Source organism: Corvus kubaryi, unplaced genomic scaffold (genome assembly GCF_017639235.1).
Source record: "Corvus kubaryi isolate FWS band 111438036 unplaced genomic scaffold, C.kubaryi_AGA036_p1.0 37157, whole genome shotgun sequence".
Taxonomy (NCBI): Eukaryota; Metazoa; Chordata; class Aves; order Passeriformes; family Corvidae; genus Corvus; species Corvus kubaryi.
Window position 1 is genome coordinate 936894 of NW_024581041.1, and position 19229 is coordinate 956122.

The following is a 19229-nucleotide window of genomic DNA, read 5'->3' on the forward strand; positions in this document are numbered from 1 at the left end:
TCCTACCTGTTTACCAAACCACTCAACAAAACATGACCACTTGACTTTGGTAGTAACTGCTTTCTAACCCATCCTGCAGCAGCTCAGGTTTCTTCAATGTCTCTCAGAGGGAACCAGAGTGAGTATAGCTGCCAAGGACATGGCTCAGACTATTTCATACAAGCACCTTTGCCTCATATGCAATACATCCTCACCAGTGCTGGCCTAGTGGAGGATGTATCTCCCTGGTGTGTGGGGTATGCCCAGCCCCCGCCCTGGAGGGACATCTGCTGAGATAAGGAGATTGCTTAACCTCTCAGCAGAACTCCCCTGGAAAGGGAGCTACTCTTCAGTTATGTCGAGAAGACAACAAACCCAGAATCCTCTGGGAGACCCTATGCAGATCCTTTGTAACCCACTGGCCTTTACCCTCTGACACCCACCCCCTGTATCCCTATAAAGCTAACCCCCTGCCCCTGCAAGGGCAGAGAGCTGCCCGTCCCTGGCCTCCCCTTTGCCGGGTACGGACCAATAAAGCTGCCTCGTGCGGAACAGCCACACGGGCCTCTCGTCTCTCTCTGGTCTGGCCTGGAGGCTGCCCTGCAGAGCTGAGCTGAAATCACGAGCTGACAATCACTAAAGAGCTGACAGCTTCTGCACAGGCCCTCCTGGCCAGCAGCTGAGGGAAAACACCGGGCCCTGGGAAGACAATTCCTTTTGGGACCATCTCTCCAGACCGGTCACCTCTTCCTCAGTCAGAGCTACTGACCCCATCACCAGCTGTCATACCGGTGAGCCATCCTGAAGGCACGCCTGGAAAAGTGAAAGCCAGGTGTTCATTTACCAAAGCTTTCTGCTCCAGCTCCACTCATCTGCTATACCTAAAGACATAATATTTTGCTCAGAACAGAGCAAGGGATAACTTTACAAAAGACTGAAATTTTTTCCGAAAAGTGATGCACCAGTTTATAAGAATGAAAATTCAAATGCTAATACTTGAGTAACCTTTTAACTCCTGCCTGCTGAAGGCTCACCCTCCCATGGCACTCTCAGGGTCACCTAAGATCCTTTGCCACCTCCTTGAAACACTGAGCAGCACTCTCCTAATCATTTCAGGCACCTGTGAAATCACCTTCTATCTGTTGATCTGCATCAACAATATGATCATTCTTCTAATTCAGCAATTTTTCAAATCCCTTCTGATTTATGTCATGATACAGAAAACAGGGGCTGAAGCTTTCAACCAGATGATCCAAACACGACTGCATCTCACCTTTAATTAATCCAGGCCATCACACTGATTTCAGCATGAGAGAGAAAAGGAACAAAACCTGTAGCAACCATCACATACACACCCAGTGCTCCCTACCTCTGTACTATGTAAATCTCAATTCACAACTGGAAAGCCAGAAACTGGAGTTCCACTCTTTAATAAAAGGCCCAAGGAGTGGCCTCACAATATTTATGTTTCAGTCTCCAAAGAGGAAAGAGATTACTTACAGATATAACTAAAGGATCCCACAATGGAAAAGCAAAACCTTATGTTAAAATGGCTACTTCTCTTGCTTTAAGCATTATTCCACTGTTTAAGCATTTCCAGTTCTGTCAGCAGACCTCCTGCATCACCACAGATAAGGGGGAACAGTCTAAAGAATGCCAAAACCACTTTGTTTTCCAAATAGCTGCTGCCGTGCAATTTATCAACTAATAATTTACAACTGTAGAATTCAATAGATTTAGAACTGCTGGATTTGAGTTAGAAAAGAATTTTTTTCAGTCATCAGAACCCAAGGATAACTTAAATAGGAAAATATGCAGAAAAGTTGACTTTATAAGAAAAAACCTTTTGTATAAATAATTATGTTATTTTCTGTACATATAGCTGAAATGACCTTTCCTCAGAAATGAAGTGCTGCACATTGCTGAAGGTGAAACCACTCTCCCACTGCAGCAGAACAACATACTGTACCAAACAAAAAGATCTGATTCCTCTTGGACAAGCTATGATCAGATTTGGGAATGGAGAAGGCAAGGGCTGTAAAAATGGTGCCATGGGTTATAAGTCTATCCTGTTCTTACTTAAAATCCATTTGGGTGATTCAGGAAAAGCTGTCATTCTCAGTTTTCTCCCTTCTTTCTTCACACTTTCCCAACCCTTTCTATACACATTGTCCATTTACACTCAACCCACTTGAACACTTTTCAAGCAGCCAAGTCCTTTCCCAAGATCACATCAGCAATTCAAACTATGTTATAAATCCACAGAGAAGCACAAATCTAAGTCTGAATTTCTGGTTATTTTATACTTGCAGCCTAAGTCCCGAGGAGAACATGCCAGCTGGTACTTAAATAGTGCTTACTGTAATATGCTCATCTTCAGCTGCAGCCCGTGCAGGACTTCGATCACTCGCTGTACATCACCAAGCAGCTGGTGGGTGGCCACTATCTTCTTGGCATTTTGGTGGGAATAATTTTCTTCCAAAAATGCTAAGCCATGCATGTGACCATTACTTAACCACTCCTTTTCATACCAGTACTTTAAGCTGGACCTCTGACCTAAAGTGACAGTAATGAGTCAGTTAAAATGAAATGTTGACGTTACTGGTAGTAGTTCTAATTATCTCCAGGTACCGCAACAGCTTGTTTGTTCTTATCAACAGAACCAATGAAGATCCTGTAACACCAGACATAACCCTGAAGAAATTAAGAGCTTGTAAAGCAGGAAGCAAAAAACCTCTTCCCAATTGCAAAAGCATTCAGACTCCAAATTCCACCGAAGGACATCCGCAACAGGCAGCTGCAGATAAGGCTGAGAAAGGTGTATTTTTAGCAGGATATCACACTATCTAGCCTAACCACGGTTATGACATAACTTACAGTCTGAATGCAGCTCTCTGCAGACAGAAAAATGCAGAAAAAGGCAATTAACTTCCCAGTGGTCTTGTTTTTAACATCATACGTGTATTAGTACAGTTGTGCTAAAGTACATTTTGAAGAAATCAAGGATGAGATTCTGATAGAAAACTTGCCTAAGTCAAGCTACTAATAACGATAATTCTATCTTAAGAGGCTGGAATATCAACAACAGCTGAAATGAAATGGTGTTGAATGTGTTAAATGCATCAGTAGAAATAACTTAAACTGCCAAACAAACAGTATTACAAAGAAAGATGCTTGCTAAATTGCAAACACACAAAAAAGCTTCATGCTAAATACCTAACAAAAGCTCCCCCCACCCTGTAAAACATACAGTTACTACAGATGTTCTCAGCAGACAGCTTAGCACCCAGAGAAACACTGCATCAGCCACTGCCTATGTACAGCCCAAGCAGCAAGCCCACAAAACCAGAGATAAAAATGGAGCACAACAAGAGAACCATAGTCACAAAAAGGCCTCCAATAGGAGCAGGTTAATATTGACTAGAGGAGAAGCTAAAAAAATAGGGAGTTACTACGCAGCAAAGTAAGACTGAGGTTGGCACTACATAGCAATCCATGGTTATTAGGTGGCATCAGAAATCTTGACAGGGAAAAAAGGAATTTTGAAGGTTGTACCAGCTCAACCTTCCTGTGTCAAGCAGGAAGGCGAGCAGAATTTTTGGTATGGTCAGAACCACATTGGGGACACTCCCTGCACCTGCATTAGCCCTCCCTCATTAATTTCTGATCAGAGATCTGTGACAGAAAAGTAGAGTTCAGTCCACAAGAATAAAATAGTGACTTTGAGAACTTCATGGTCACCTGAACAACTGAGGTGATGTGTACTCTGAGGTAAAAAGTGCTCCCTTTTGAAGTATATAACCTTAAGATACTATATCCACGAGCAATTGTGCTACATAATCATCTTGATCATGTTTAAGCAAGGCTAAATGTTAACAAATCTCTTAAAAATCCCACCTGACTCAAAAAGACCTGAGTAAAATAGCAGTTAGTACAGTTTTTAGACAAAATTACACTAAATTTGCTTTAATTTCTAATAGAATGAGTGGTGCTGTTACAAGTCCTAGCAGTTTAGACTGGGGAAAGCTCCTGAGTCTGCTGAAGAGCCACGCCCAGTTTTAAAAGCCACTTCCTTGCAGATTCATACAGCCTATTAGTTCACTTCAAGCCAAAAAGCAGAGTCACTGAAAAGCAACCCCTGCAGTCAAGAAGTTGGACATGTGTTCCTTTTCCAAGACAGAAGCAAAAATTAAGCCCCCTCCAATGTGAATTTCAGAATCTTCAAATGAATAGTTAATGATTATTTAAGCAAGTGAAGTTGTAATCAGTTTCTGCATAAAAGCACTCATATTCAAGTATGATAACACAACTTCGTTTACATGTACATTTTAGTTCCATTTAAAACTACCTTCAACTGACATAAAAGCAAAATATCTTTAATGTAAGTTTAAAATCCCAGAAGCAAGATACTCTAAAAAGCCTTGAATATATTGCTGTCTCTGTAGCAGAAGTTTAAAATTTAAAGTGTAGCATGTCTTCATTGCTGAGAGTACAAACAACAGCAGTAAACCAACTACACAAATCCATGAGTTAAAGTACAAAAGATCTGGTACCTTTCAACAGCCAAAAAACCCTGAGATCACAATCCAAATACATATACAAACTAAAAAGGTATTTTCATCAGGTGAACAGAGATCCATTTTCTTGCCATTTATAACCATGGACTCAAGCCCAAACCTCATACATTTTCACTTTCAGCATGGCTTTGTAATCCATAGAGTAGAAAGTCAGAAAATATTCAAGTGTAATTTTACCTGCTGTGCAAGATGGACTAATGCATTTAAAAATATCTACTTAGAAGGAGAATGCATTGCTTAATCAACTCTTACTGTGTTACCCCGGGTAAATACCAACACATAGGTTATTGCAGGTGTGTTAGTTTTGCACAGCCTGGTTTTGGTAGCAGGGGGACCACACAGGTGCCTTCTGTGAGAAGCTGCTGGAAGCTTCCCACCATGTCCAGCAGAGCCAATGGCTGGTGGCTCTGAAGATGGACATGCTGCTGGCCAAGGCTGGGCCAATTAGGGATGATGTAACACCTCTGTGATAACAGATTTCAGAAGAAATCAAAACAAAGTGGGGCATGCACAGTTTTAATTGCAGCTAGAGAAGAGGAGGAAGTGAGCACATGTGAGAGAAACAACAGGGAGACACCAAGGGCAGGGAAGAAGGAGGGGGAGGAGGTGCTCCAGGCACCGCGGCCGAGATTCCTCTGCAGGCCATGGTGAAGACCACGATGAAGCAGCCGTGCCCCTGCAGCCCCTGGGGATCCACGGGGGGTGCAGAGATCCACCCGCAGCCCCTGGGGGAGGTGCCCGTGCCAGAACGGGTGGATGCCTGGAGGAGGCTGTGATCCAGTGGGAGTCCCGGTGGAGAGAGAGGGCCCTGCTCTCAGGCTGGAGCAGCCTGGCCTTGGAGGACTGCAGCCCGTGGAAAGAGAGACCCACAGTGCAGCAGTTTTGGGAGGACTGTGTGCCCATGGGAGGGACTGACAGTGCAGCAGTTTTGGGAGGACTGCTGCTCGTGAGAGTGGACCCACGCCGGGGAAGGTCACGGAGAACTGTCTCCCGTGGGAGGGAGCCCCCGGCCTCACAGGGGAACAAGTCCTCTCCCTGAGCCACGTGGAAGAAAACCTCGGGTAACGAACCAACCAAAACCCCCACGCCCTGTCTCCTGCGCTGTAGGTGGGAAGGAGGGAGGGGCTGGGGGAAGAAAACGTGCTTTTAAGGCTCATTTTATTTCTCATTATCCTCCTCTGATTTTGTTGGTAATAAACTCGCTTTGTATCTCTAAGTTGAGCCTGTTTTGCCCTTGGAGTGTTTTCTCCTGGGCCTTATCTCAACTGATGAACCCTTTGTTAAGTTTTTCTCTCCTCTGCCCAGCTGCAGCAGGGGAGGGCGAGTGAGCAGCTTTTGTGGGTGCCTGGCATTTGGCCAGTGTGTAACCAAAACAGCAGGTAATGCAGTCAACAAGAGCCACAGCTGAGGAGAGCCAGGAGCCTTGTGCCAACTCATTTTAAAGAATGCGTAATAAAACCCTGATCTTGCTGGGGGAGAGCTGCAGCCTCATCTCCTAAGCTGTGCCCATGGGGAGTCTTTGCTTGAGCTTCCTGAGTCTTTTCTACACTCGTTTGCCACAGACAGTACAATCCTTATTACAGCAAATACGTGACAGACGGTCATCACAGTGAAAACATTCATTTCCATTCCTCTCCTGTTGTAATTCTACAATATTGACTCATGGACATTCACATAAATTACACTTTCTGTATCTGTAACTGAAAATTATCTACAGTGACAGATACAGGTAGGGGGGAAAAAAAACAGTGTAATTTTTGAGAGAGATAGATAGCTATAGATACAGATGAGATACAGACAAACTAGCAGATTTACTACATATATAACAAGGGTCTGTAACCTTAAATTTCTGTACCTGGAGGATCTTGGCAAATATAGCAGGTGTATTTCTCAGGTATATTATCTTCCAGTAAGCCCATACAGACTCCATGCTGCCAGCACAGACACTCTTCACACTGTTCAAAGTCACAAAGTGCACATTAACAGAAATGAAGGCTAGAGGAGCTCAATACCATTATGTCAATTAAGAAACACAGGATCTACATACTTTAAGACAAAAAGATCTATTAATATCCGCACCTCACCTTCCACTTAACAAGCAAATACATTACAAATCAGGCTATAATAAAATGGGAGCCCTTCCCACTCATTTTTCACATATGTTTCTGGAGAATGACAATTAAAAAGTGGAAGCAGAGATCCTGAAAGGTAGGAAAATACTCCCTATGGAGATGAAAATCTTTCATGAGATGCATGTGCATGTAACCAGGATAGCCAACAGAGCAATCAAGCTTTTTTCACCAAAACAGATCAATTTTTCTGAATTCAAAAGCTTCCCCCTTAAACAGTAAACCACCTTCAATTACCAAATCCCAGAGATATTTATGTCACACAGGAATAGCCAATATTATGCTTTACTGATTCTTGTACCCCCAACATTTTATCCATTTCAAAGGTAGCCCAACTAACACAAACCTGCAGTACAGATACAGCTGCACCAGCTTTAAGAGCTTCCAACATCCTTCCAAGTCAGGGCAAGCATACTGGCAACAACTGAATATAATTTGGATCTATTTGGCACAGTTACACTATTTAAAATGTAATCACTGTTCTTAAAGCCATGCTGTTCTAGAGCAGGAAAAAAACTACATTCACATGTTTTTGTTTCTGTCATTTTCTCCCCCCACCAGTATTTTAATGAGAGACAAAATTTTGACTGTAGGCTACAGACCACTGAAACATGGAACAAAACCCCACATAAGAACATTAAGTCAATTTTGATTGGAAACTGTGATGTCAGTTAAAAATTACTATTTTCCCAAGCAGTGAGACAAGAGATCATATACCCTTTATTTCTCAGAGCATAAACCAAAAGCAGAGATGTTGTCAATGCTGCAACAGGACTGCAATATGAGCTAAACCAAGCCCTAAAAGCAACTGCAAACAATCTCAGATGTTGCTCTTCACTGACCTACAAAAATGCCAACTTGCTAAACATGTCATCTGTGTTCAACACCACTTTAATTAATGCTCTTGTCTGCTGCCCTTCCTCCAAGCTAGGAGGGACAGAAAAGGACAACCAGATTTTGAATACTTCCCTGCATTAAATGAGCAGTCCGGGCGCGGAGGAAATAGAAGCTCCGGGAATGGAGAATGTAAAAGGTTAGAAACAAGTTTCTGAAGGATGGGACCAACAATGTTTTGCCTTCCAAAATGGGTGAATAGACCTAAAGCATTTAGGAGATGCTTCCAAAAAAGGCAGAGAAACCATCCTCCTTTCACAAACTAAAGCCAGAAAAAGATGTTCTAAAACAAAGAAAACAGGTAAGAGAAATAGATGGTGCGCTAAAAATAATAAGGGAGCTCCTGGATGGAGTTACACCTGCATCCTATAAATCATGCCATATTGCACTCAGTGATTTTCCAGGCAATCTTGCCCAGACCTCTAGTGAAGCATCTGTCCTGGGTTACAAGTGGGGTTATAACCAAACAATGTATTCTATTCCCATCTACGTTATTCCTAATGAACTGTTAATGGTGGGTGGTTTGCAAAAGCTGCCCACTGCACACCCCACCCCCCAGTCAGCAAGGGTTAGATAGGGGGAAGGGGCAAGCGCCGGGGGGGGGCCCCCCCCCAGGCTGGGCACATCAGGGTAGTGTTTCTTTGTCTTCACAAACTGACTGAACCGTGATAACTACACCCAGCTGAAGGCGGTCATCTCTGCCAGTGGGGCCATAATGGCTCAAAGCCCCAATGGGCAGCTGTAACAACTTAGGCCATTAAAGACTCCCCAGCATATTCCATGACTCATTGGACTACATCATTCCACTCTGAAATTCCCCGCTCTGGGGGAGGTACCAAGCATTCCTGCCTGTATCTGACCATAAATAATCTGGATGCTTTGGGGACTTAGGACATGAGGACCACTGGACAGATCAGAGAAGGACGTGAACTTCCGCAGGAGGACCAGACCTCCCACAGGACCACTGCTCTCAACCACAACCATCATTTCAACAGGACTGCACTCACTATTTGGTAGGACTGTGACCACCACCCTGAGCAATAGGGTACCAGGCTGTAGTCTGACTGTGGGTTTAAGCCAGGTTTTGTGTATCATTGCATTTACTGTGATCTTTCTATTAAATTGTAACTCTCCAGGTTACATAAATCTCTCTCCAGGTATTTATGTGGGGTTCATTTCTCCCGCTGGTTTACTTTCAAACCAGCACAAGCATTCCAACTTTTTGTTATTTTACTCAACTGATATTTAAATGTCCAACCCCATCAGGGCACAGGTCCATTCTTTAACCTGCAGGTTCTACTGCACACTGTGGCTGCCAGGCTACAGGATACTGCTCTGCACACATGCTACAGGGAAGCTACTCCCTGCCCCGGTGGTAAGTAGGGAGGTTCAAAGAATGCAAAGTAGGAGATTTAGAAGAGAAAAAATGTGCAGCATTGTGCAAAAAATATTTAAATTGAAATTCAAGTCACAAAAGAAATAACTGAACCCAAAAGACGTGTATTTAAAGCAGCTTTTCACCTTCCAGAAAAAAAAAATCTGAAGTCCATTTATACCCATCACCTCTGAGGCCATCAAATCTAGCCCCAGAATTTTCTGCATCATACACAAATTCACCAATGTTTAAGTACAAAAACCGAAAAGAAGGGACAATGACAGTCTGTCTGGACTTTTTTGGGCCTCACCATAAAAACTGAGTGCTGTGCCTCCAGAAGGAACACAGGGCAATGCTACACTGCTGCTTTACATCAGCTCCATAAATGAAGTCTAGTAACCTCCTTGCAGTTATAGAGACTGGAACAAAACAGCACTGACCAACAATACAGTATTCTTCTGTACTTCTTTTTCCAGATCTGACTTCTACTAACTGAAGCAGATACTTCTATAAATGCAAACCCAGACTTCTGCATCACGGTGCAATGAATGACATCCTTAATGCAAAAATTGCTCAAGACAATTTAAGGCAAGTACATGTCAAAGAAAATTGTTTATAAAATCTTCCGAATGTAGGGGAAAGTTTAGTTTACATACCTAAAGGAACAAACTCCCATTTTAACTGTGTATGAGTTTCATTAAACCTTAACAGTCCCCCCATCTTTCATGGAGAAGAAGGTACTGATGTGTTTAAAATTAACGTTTTCCTTCATTATTTCTAAATTTGGTACATTCATGGAAATGAGCACAGCTCGAGGAGAATGCTTGGCATTCTCCCTCTTGTAAGAGAGGAGGGGATACATGTATACTGGGAGGAATGAACCTTCTGCCAGATCCATGAAGAAAATGTCCCGGCTCCTCATTCCAATACCAAGATGGGTACACAGCAAACCCAAGCAGGTACCCCAAGTGCCAGCGCAATTCCTCTCACCTCAATCCCCATAGAGAATGCAGGTACTCATGATACTGCTGATCTTCATTCATCTCCTCTCCAGAGAGAATAACCTACTCTCCTAGCTAATTATTTCATAAAATAGCCAAAGTGTTAAAAAGTTTGCAATATGCCAAAAAACCTGCCCAAACTAGTTCAACCTAGCAAGTCCATCTTAAGAAGCAGCCCATGAAACTTTAAAGGAAAGGCATCCATAGGCTGTATCCTGAGCCAGCTGACAGCTCCTTACATTCTACAATCCCAACCTAGTGTTGAACTTACTTTTGCCAGAAAATTATACTCCAGGCTATTTCTTTGGGTTTCTTTCTGTAAGCCATCTCCTCAGAGGACATTCAGCCCCTTTAGTCACCACTCTCAGACTCCTTTTTTTCTCTTGTACACTCTGGTGCTATTTACTTAAATCTGACCACTGCCCATCACTCCACCCTCCCCTACTAATTCATAAGGTACCTTTTGCCCTGCATTGCCAGGATCCAACACTAAAACAACAGTGTGCATCGAAGTGAACTCACTACTAAGAGAAAAAGCATCAAACCTTCCACAGCAAAGCTCCATGAAATAGCATGGAAACCCAAAGAAAATTAATTAGAACAAAAAATTATGAAGAAATTGAATTTATCTTTTTGACTTCACCTCTTGAAATCAGTAGCAACTGGGTGGGATCATTCAGAGCAGCTGTGTAGGGAATAATTTCCTGATAATTTACAAGCATCTCAAAAAGTAAAAATAAACAGGCAGGTAACTTCCAAGGAGGTCTTTATCAACAGTTTTAAGCAGGAGAGGTAATAGAAACCTCTCCAAGTTTTCAGCGAAGCTGGTTTAAAAAGGGCACATACATGTGGAATGGACATGTGCAGCTCTGCTTTAAAGCAAAACACTCAAGTGTGGATTTTTTTGTTGTTGTTCAGCCTGTCTGGAGAATTGTATGTGTAAGTTAAGCTTCTTGCCAGGCCAGAGGAATGGGAGGTACACTACTATCTCATGGCAATGTTCCGAACAGGCTCTAAATTAGAGGGAGCCTAAAAATCACTGATTTCAAATATGCATTCTCAAAATCTAGGAAGTCTTCTATTTTTAGAAAAATTCACAAATGACAAACCAACCATTTATGACTTGGAGTGAATTTTCCCTCTTTCCTTCAATTAAAAATCCCAAACTGTACTGTGAAGCAAAATTGTTTTAACTATCGTAGCAGTTACTCTGACAGATTACCTGAAAAAATGTTATGACTTTGGAAGGCAACAATAGCTTATTTCATGTACAAAACAAAAGCTTTTCCACTGACACCTTCCACTGAAATGTGCATTTACCCTTACTTCATACCTGAATCATGAAGTCATTTTCTTCTTTTACTTCACAAACACACCGAACAATCTCAAAATCACCTTCTTCAACTTCTTCATCAGGGTTGGTGGTTACATCAACATCCTGACTGCAGTCATCATCACTCCAAAGCAAGCTATCCATAGATGACTCACTCAGGGTGTCATCCTCTGTACAAGAAGGATTTATATAAAATCCTGAGTAATGACAAAAAAAGTCCCTCGGGATCCCATCCCAAGTATGCACACATACATTCGTAAAAGCATGAGTTCACAGTGCAATTTAAGGAATATCACAATATTGACAGTTTATTGAAAGTTACTACATAATGAAGTTTTATAGTCTCATTGATGGCTCCTTCAAAATACTCTAACTTAACAGCTTCTGTCATTAAAACTGTATTGTCAACATGAAGTGTCTCAAACCAAAGGCACAAAGTCTCTTAAGACAAATAACTATAAAAAACAAAACCAGGCTTCTACATTCAAACAAGATTCATGGTAGTTGCAGCAATTCATACAGAACTGTGACTTGGCACTTCTAGTGCAGAGCTCTCAAAAAGAGGCAGGACAGTTCTGTTTTATGAACCGTTCAATCTCACAAAGTGATGTTTCCATGACAGAAATACCGAGTCCAACACAGAACTTAATCCTGCTTCAGAAATTATTATTTTCCTTTAGTCTTCTGCTTAGGATGCGTTTATAAACTCACAGGCAGTGCACTGCACGAGGTGGTCTTCCAGAACACACCTACACAACTAAAGCATTAATGCATCCTAGATTGAATAAAACTGCCAAGAAAATTTTTACTGAACAGCATGCTAAATTGAGATTCTTACCTCAATAATATTAAAGCAATGTCTGCATCTTCCTTGGGGATAGAATGGGAGGGTCAGAAGAAGATGATGAGGTATTTTAATTTTTTGAAAACAATTTAATGAGTTAGAGGGGAATGGAAGGTAAAAAATTGAGTTTTAGGTTAAGACTGTGGGGTAATTATACCCTACAGTGGGTATAACTACTTTCATCATTTAGCTCGTAGAATCACAGAATGCAAAAACAGAACCACCAGTCTGTGGCATAAACTACATCTTCTGGAGAAACATCCGTTCTCAAATTAAAGGGGTTGAGAACCCAACACAATAGTTTATTTTCATGTTTGAAAGTTCTATTCCACCTCTGAACTAGGACACTCTTTCTTAAAGCACTGTGAAAGCGACAGGTTAGGCACACTACACTTCCGTATTACACAAAATTTTCACTTTTATTTACAACAGATCTTGTTTATCTAGACACAAATTCTGCAGATGCAAAAAGCAACAAAACAATTGTGAAAAGGATGAAAAAAAGTAATTTCCAGTATTTTCCACCATTTTCAATGTCTGTGAACTGATCAAAAGAAGCCTGAGCAACTGATGGCCAAGTTACTAAACCACATGTTCTATGGTTGATATACTCCAGAAACACAACTGCTCAGACTTGCAAAACATGTTTCAAGACATTACACCATCTGCACTTCAGTAGTTTTTAATACTTCCTGTCTGACCTAAATTTTCCTGTCTGACCTGTTTAACCTGAAGTTAAATTTTACTTTTGTCTAATAACAAACAAAGTTGTGTCCAAAAAAAATCAAATGGTTCTCAACAGTGTATCTGTACAAAAAGGAAGTTAAGGTTCTTGTATATAATCAAGCTGTCATACATTTTCTGTTTCCTTCAAATCTGTGAGTTTTAAGAAGAGACAAAACAAATGTTTATCTTTTTTACTGTACCAGCTTGTGACAGTAAATAGTAATATGGACCAAGATATTAAGAATTATGAAAGCTGGTACACAGCGGCTGGATTTTTATGAGATCTGTGCGTGAAGTATTATGAAGACACCAATAAACAGTTACTCAAGAGCTTGTCGTTAAGAAGCTCAAATAGTCATTAGAACCATGTATCATTCTGTATCTATACAACTACACATCACCACACCCAGTGGTGTCTCGAACACAACAAGCTTGCAAAGCACCCATTTTTAACTCTGAAGGAGTTTTTACTTTGTAAAAACCTTTGAAAGTATGAAAAATGTAATTATTAAGTTGGAACATGGTTATTTTAGAAGTTAATAAGGTACTGAAAAAAAATGCAAAATGAGTTTGATTTCTGAAATAAGGGCAACAGTCTTGAAGTGCATATGAAGGTAAAGTCAAAGCAAAAAGCGGCAACATCAAGCTCTGCAAACGAACTGGGTCCAGTTTTGTCAGAGGGAAAGAAATACACAGCCCTCAGCAAGAATAGCCAAATTTACACAACAAGAACCAGTTTTCAAACATGTTAGTGCTGCTCACATATTTACTGGTAATGAAAAACAGAACCAGCAAGCCATAGAGGAGAGTCATCTCACCATTTACTTTTGATTTTCCCTTGTGCTGTCCGGAATCAGCGCAGTGCAGCAGTGTGCTTGGGTGGGCAGATGATTTATTTGAAGAAATAGATTTTGTGACAACTGGTTTTTCAAGTGAAAGCTCTTGTGAGACATCTGTGTTCTCCCCAGTGCCAGAACACCCTGTAAAATTGTAGTAAGAGTTATCATTAAAAATCTATGGTCAAAAAAAGTTGACAGAAGAAACAGCACCATGCATGCCCATAGCAGGCATGTGTCATTCACTTAGCCAGTTCCCAGTATGCTGGGGCTCAGGGACTGCATGATGCTGCTGCAAGATGTGCAAGCTTTCCAGAGGCAAGAAAGGTATTGTCTGAACCAGACAATTTTATGCCGCTCAGTCACTGTTTATTGCTGACAGAAGTGAGAAAGGTGTAAGCGACCAGCCTTTCCAGGATTTAACTATTCTTCAGGCTGAGTAGGTGTAGAAATGCTTTTGCTTTACAGGCACTTCCACACAAGCACTGCTAGCTGGAGACCTCCCCCTCACATCCCACTCTTACTGACACAGGCTACACACATTCCCTACTCTCACAGACTTCAAAGTGGACAGCAAGTACTCATTTTCCTAGTCTATGTATGGAACAGGATACACAGGTGGACAAACCCCAATTAGGAGTGTATGAAGAAAACACCGTGAATGGTTCCTCTGTGAGGTCCCCACCTGTCATGGCCTACACTGGATATAAATAAGGCTGGCTGCAGTTACAAGTAGGACCCTCCAGGTATGTGGAAAAAATCTGCACAGTTCCTGGACTGAATTACCGTAAGGTCAACATCAAAAAAAGGCACACAACATCTTAAAATCCCAGGACAGACTGACAAGCAGCTCATGGGATTTATTTGTGCATAAATCTACAAATTATATTTTGCACATTATCATTATACTTATGAGCACCATACAATCAGAAACTCATTAAAATTATTTGTTTCAGTACAATTTAAGTCACTTGGCGTAGGGTTCTTCCCATCCACTCTCTTGATAGCTTGCCCTATTTCTTCATGGCAGCAAACAGAAAAGTAAGGTATTTCCTTTCTATCTCAGAAACTCCTCCTTAAGATCTAGTTTCACAACTTATGCCTAGCAGATTGAAGTATGCTGCATCAGTGATCCCAGACATCCATCAATAGCAGAGAAAGTTGTCACACTTGATCCCTAAACGTTTCACCAAAGAAATCTTCCAGAATCAGCTGTGTTTTCAGCAGTGAAGAATCCATTACCTCTAACACCTGGGCCTCTACATCAAGTTCAAAGCTTGAAGTGGCCAAAGGAAAGCATTCCCAGGCCTCCATAGATGAAACCAACAGAGAAGACACGTTGCTGCTACAGCCATTTTAATGTAGTGCAACAGCATGTTATGAGACATGAGGGGGACACAGCTTTAAATTGGGCTTTTACTTAATCTCTTCAGAAAAAAAAGATTAATTTCCTCTAAGAAAGAAATTAAGGCTGTGACAGGTTTAATTGGACTAATTGTCACATCCCCCTCCCCCCATGTGAAGGTGTAAGAAATAAGGTTAACAGCAGAAAAAGAGGACTCAATGTTTCCAAACTCCACCATTCACAAAGCAGGCCCAGAACTAACATAACTGAGAATAGCCTGTACCCAGGGCACCTGCACCCTCTTAACTGGGCAAAGCTTGCAACAGAGACACAGTTATTAAGGAAAAGCCCGCCTTAAAGACTGACATTCACTTAGGAGTGACATTTATTCTGTGCCATTACAAGCATTACTGCAAGCCACGTGGCCATCCAGCATTCACAATGAAGCTTAACCAGGAAATAGATTATCTTGCCAATCACAATTTAAAATCAACCACTTAATAAAATGAAAGCTATGTGAAGAAAGCAGTCTTAAGAGCAATGCCTGCTCTTAAGTGATCTAAAGCGAATTTTTTGAGGTAACAAAACAAAACAATGAAGCCAGTTTCATCTACAGAAGAAAAATGAGCTTTACCAGGCTTAGACCTCTTTTTCTTTTTTTTCTTTTTCTTTGACTTGGATCTTCCATAGTCTTTGGATTTTCTTTCTTTGTTCTTCTCATGTCCTTTAACAGCTGAAATTAGACAATATTTCAAGTTAGTTTAAAAAATATATATACATTTATTCTACTTATTAATTTTCTTAAAGGCCTCCACAGTTTCTTTGGACAATCAAGGCCAGTTCACTGCAAAAAAAAAAAACCAAGCAAGAAAACTTATATGTAAGAATTCCTGAGCTCTCAATTGGAATGATCTATTTTAAGTCCTAATTTGACTGTCCCATAACAAAATATGAGTATTATGTGGGAGACATCAAATGTACAGCAGTGCCCATAATTTACATGCTTCAGAGATTATAAAAAAGACTGAGGGATTTGTTACATCTGGACATTTCACTAGCATTGTAATAGAACAAAACCCCAATACCCCAAAATTCAGTTCCCCAGTCAAATATTTTGATATTGAAAATGGAGTAACCGGTTCAGCTGGCTTTTATCTCAACATCTCAACATCTGTTCTCCATCCTATTTTTATGGGATTAAAAACACACCATAATTTCTGAATGATTGAGTGACAGCTGTCAATCAAGTCTATCCTCAGAGCATGCACAGCACAGTATAACCCTGTTGCAAGGTCATGTATACAAATCCCTGCTTTCTGGACCCCAGTGTTTGGTTACAACTCCTGTCTTTCAGATTTAGGTCTCAGCAGCAGCATTTCTAGATACTTACACAGTCCTTAAGTAAATTATCCTGACTCAGCTAGAGATGTAATCAATGCCTATTATGGAAGGATGCCTTGTATCTCAAAAGGGCTCTGCTCTCAAGTGTGCTTGGCTGATTGAGCCATTCACCATCCCATTCAGAAATCTAGTTCAATGTTGGATGATAGAGATCTGAATAAGCACTTCAAGACACTCAATACTGTAAGACATCTTCACTTGCACAAACTATTTGAGAACCCTAGGTTGTCTCTAACCTCTGTAACCATTTATGAAGCAAACCAGAAATACCAGTGTATTACGTCAACCTCTTTCATACATGCCAACAGTAAACTCCCCAATTCACTTGCTGTGTATTTATGGCATAAACAGTTCACTGAGAAACTGCAAACTGCAGTCACATTTTATCAGCCGTGGTAAGCATGCAGGAGACATGCTCAACAGCTTGTCCTCAGGAGATTCTTTAGTTCTGCACCTCCCCATCCCTCTCAATCCCTGAAGATTTCCTGCTACTTTGCCACTTCTGTGCCCCTCTTGGCATGAGGTTAGTGAAGGCAACTCAGTATGCTCACCCACATAGCCACACCAGTCACCTGGCCCTCAAAGGCAGCAGGAATGGCAGCACAAAAGCCATCTTCTTCCACCCCCTCCATGGGTGTTTGAGGGGGGGGTTAAAAAACCAAAAAAAACCCCAAACCAACAAAAAACAGGAAGAAAAAAAAGGTTCATATTTAATTGCCAACACAGTGCTTCCAACTTCCTTCTTACTTTCCTCTGTCCTCATCTCCTGTTCTTCCAATGGTCAGGATCCTCTGGGTACCATTCCCTTCTCTCTGTTCACAGGGATGCAAGGAAGTTCTGCCATTTTATTCTTCCAGAAGGGCAAAGAGAAAATAACTGAGCTCAACAGAGGTAGGAAAATTTTGCTTCTTTTCATTTGAAAACTGAAATTCACATGATAAGATTGCTGGATTTGTTTGAAGATATCCAAGGGCACAGGATAAGCTTCCTCAATCACTATCAACATATCCCAGATAAATATGAAAGAAAATGTCACTTTGTGCCATTGAGCTTCCCCATGTGTCTTAAAATCTGAAAAAAATCTAAGTTTTTGCAAATTTCTATGTGCAGCTATCTTCTGAAATGCACAACAGAGTTAATGCTCGTTTCCCTGAAAAAAAAAAATCTTCAAAGAACAAGTATTCAAGTATTATACCAGAGCCTTCCAAAAAACCAGGTACTGAAAAATCTTGCTGCCTAAGGCTGTTTCTTGTAAGTGCTCTGAAGTGTAATGTATTCTCACTGATGCAAGACCAGACAGAGAGACTTGTCTAGGTTAGCAGCATCCTCACAGATTCACATGATCAAACAAAACGATAAACTGAAAAACAATCCTAAAAATTAAGCACAAAACTACATTTTTAAATGGTTTGGATTTTTTGGGGAAAAAAATGAAGGATTTCAACTTCCTTGAATGGCAGAGACTCATGAAGACTGGAATGAGTATTCATCATCCTCTATCACACCACCACTGTGAAAGTTCACTCTAATCTCTAAATGCCACACTCGAACGTAGGACACATCCCACTGAGTGAGAACAGTGAGCAGACACTGATGGATCTCATTCAGACCTTCCTACAAGGGAGGGCAGTAAGGGATGCCCAAGAACAAACAAGATGCTTAATACTACCTGACTGCTATGATCAACAGAACAACAAAGAGACAGGCAGCTAAGGAGATGATCTCTAGGATACAAAGCATCTGTCATAGATACAGTAGTCTAACCTCAGATTTTGTGTTTTCCTCATCACTGTGACTCAAATTCTTACCAACATCTGAAGGAAAGAAGTGATGTAGTAATCTAGAAGTATGCTGGAAATTTATATATCATTTATATACATACAAAATATTAAAATATATGTATTGTTTCTGTGAGCGTGTGCCATATACATCCATCCCCCCATCCCATTTGGCTGTTACACACCTATACTATAGTAGATTTCAGTATAAACAGGGTTTACACTATACCACTGAATAGTCAAAGTTGTCAAGTTCTTCAGAGATGTCTAGTAGCAATTGCTGACTACCAGAAGTGGTCAAATGCTATTGAAAAAAAACCCCTACAAAATAAAACACCCTAGGTCATACTGCCCAGTGCCCACCCCCTCTTTTAAGTTTAGGTATCTGAGTAAGTACAAGATTACTTAAAATATTTAACGATTTGGACAACCAGGAGTTTAACAGAACCTACAATCTTTTCATGACCTTTAATACATTAGTACTTTTTACATCTTAAAAATATCAACTGACTGGGAAGAATAAACCCCAATGCAGATAGCATGAAAACTTACAAATTGACAGTGAAAAACCACTGCTTACATTTTATGCCATACATTTATACAAAATCACTCTCTCTAAATGATGGTATACAGAATATTATCAGTTCCTTACAATGTTCAAAACTTTCCCAAGACTTTTCCACGTTTAACTTTCCATGTTAAACCAAAAGCCGTACCATGTTGAACTCTTTCCCGAGGCCTCCGCAGTGCTCTTGCTATGTGGTTCCTGGTTTGGTCTCTAATAGAATGTCGGTGACTATTTAATGCACTTACAGGAGTTGAAGTTCTTCTCTTTTCTACTTTTTCATCTCTATATGGGGTACTCCTGAGGGCTATGTGTAGAGGAGCATCTACAAAGAGAACAAAGTCCAAGCTTTAAATAGTTTCCAAAGTCACTCTACTTCAGCAGCAGCAGCTCTAGCAGTCCACGTGGAATGTTTCTGATCAGACATTGCTCAGCTCAGTCCTAGC

At 40.9% G+C, this 19229-nt stretch overlaps 1 protein-coding gene across 7 annotated transcripts in view; it reads right to left on the reverse strand.

The window, feature by feature from the left end:
* PHF20 (PHD finger protein 20) overlaps positions 1–19229 on the reverse strand; it is a 69241-nt gene that overhangs the window by 7473 nt on the left and 42539 nt on the right. For 5 of the 7 annotated variants that reach the window (XM_042021699.1, XM_042021701.1, XM_042021696.1 and 2 more), the window contains 6 exons: positions 18935–19108; positions 15674–15772; positions 13677–13838; positions 11289–11485; positions 6412–6511; positions 2340–2535 (listed from right to left, as the gene is read on the reverse strand). In XM_042021699.1, coding sequence (XP_041877633.1) covers positions 2340–2535; positions 6412–6511; positions 11289–11485; positions 13677–13838; positions 15674–15772; positions 18935–19108 — 928 coding nt within the window. The remainder of the gene's footprint in view (positions 1–2339; positions 2536–6411; positions 6512–11288; positions 11486–13676; positions 13839–15673; positions 15773–18934; positions 19109–19229) is intronic. The other 2 variants (XM_042021700.1, XM_042021702.1) reach the window with 2 other exon arrangements.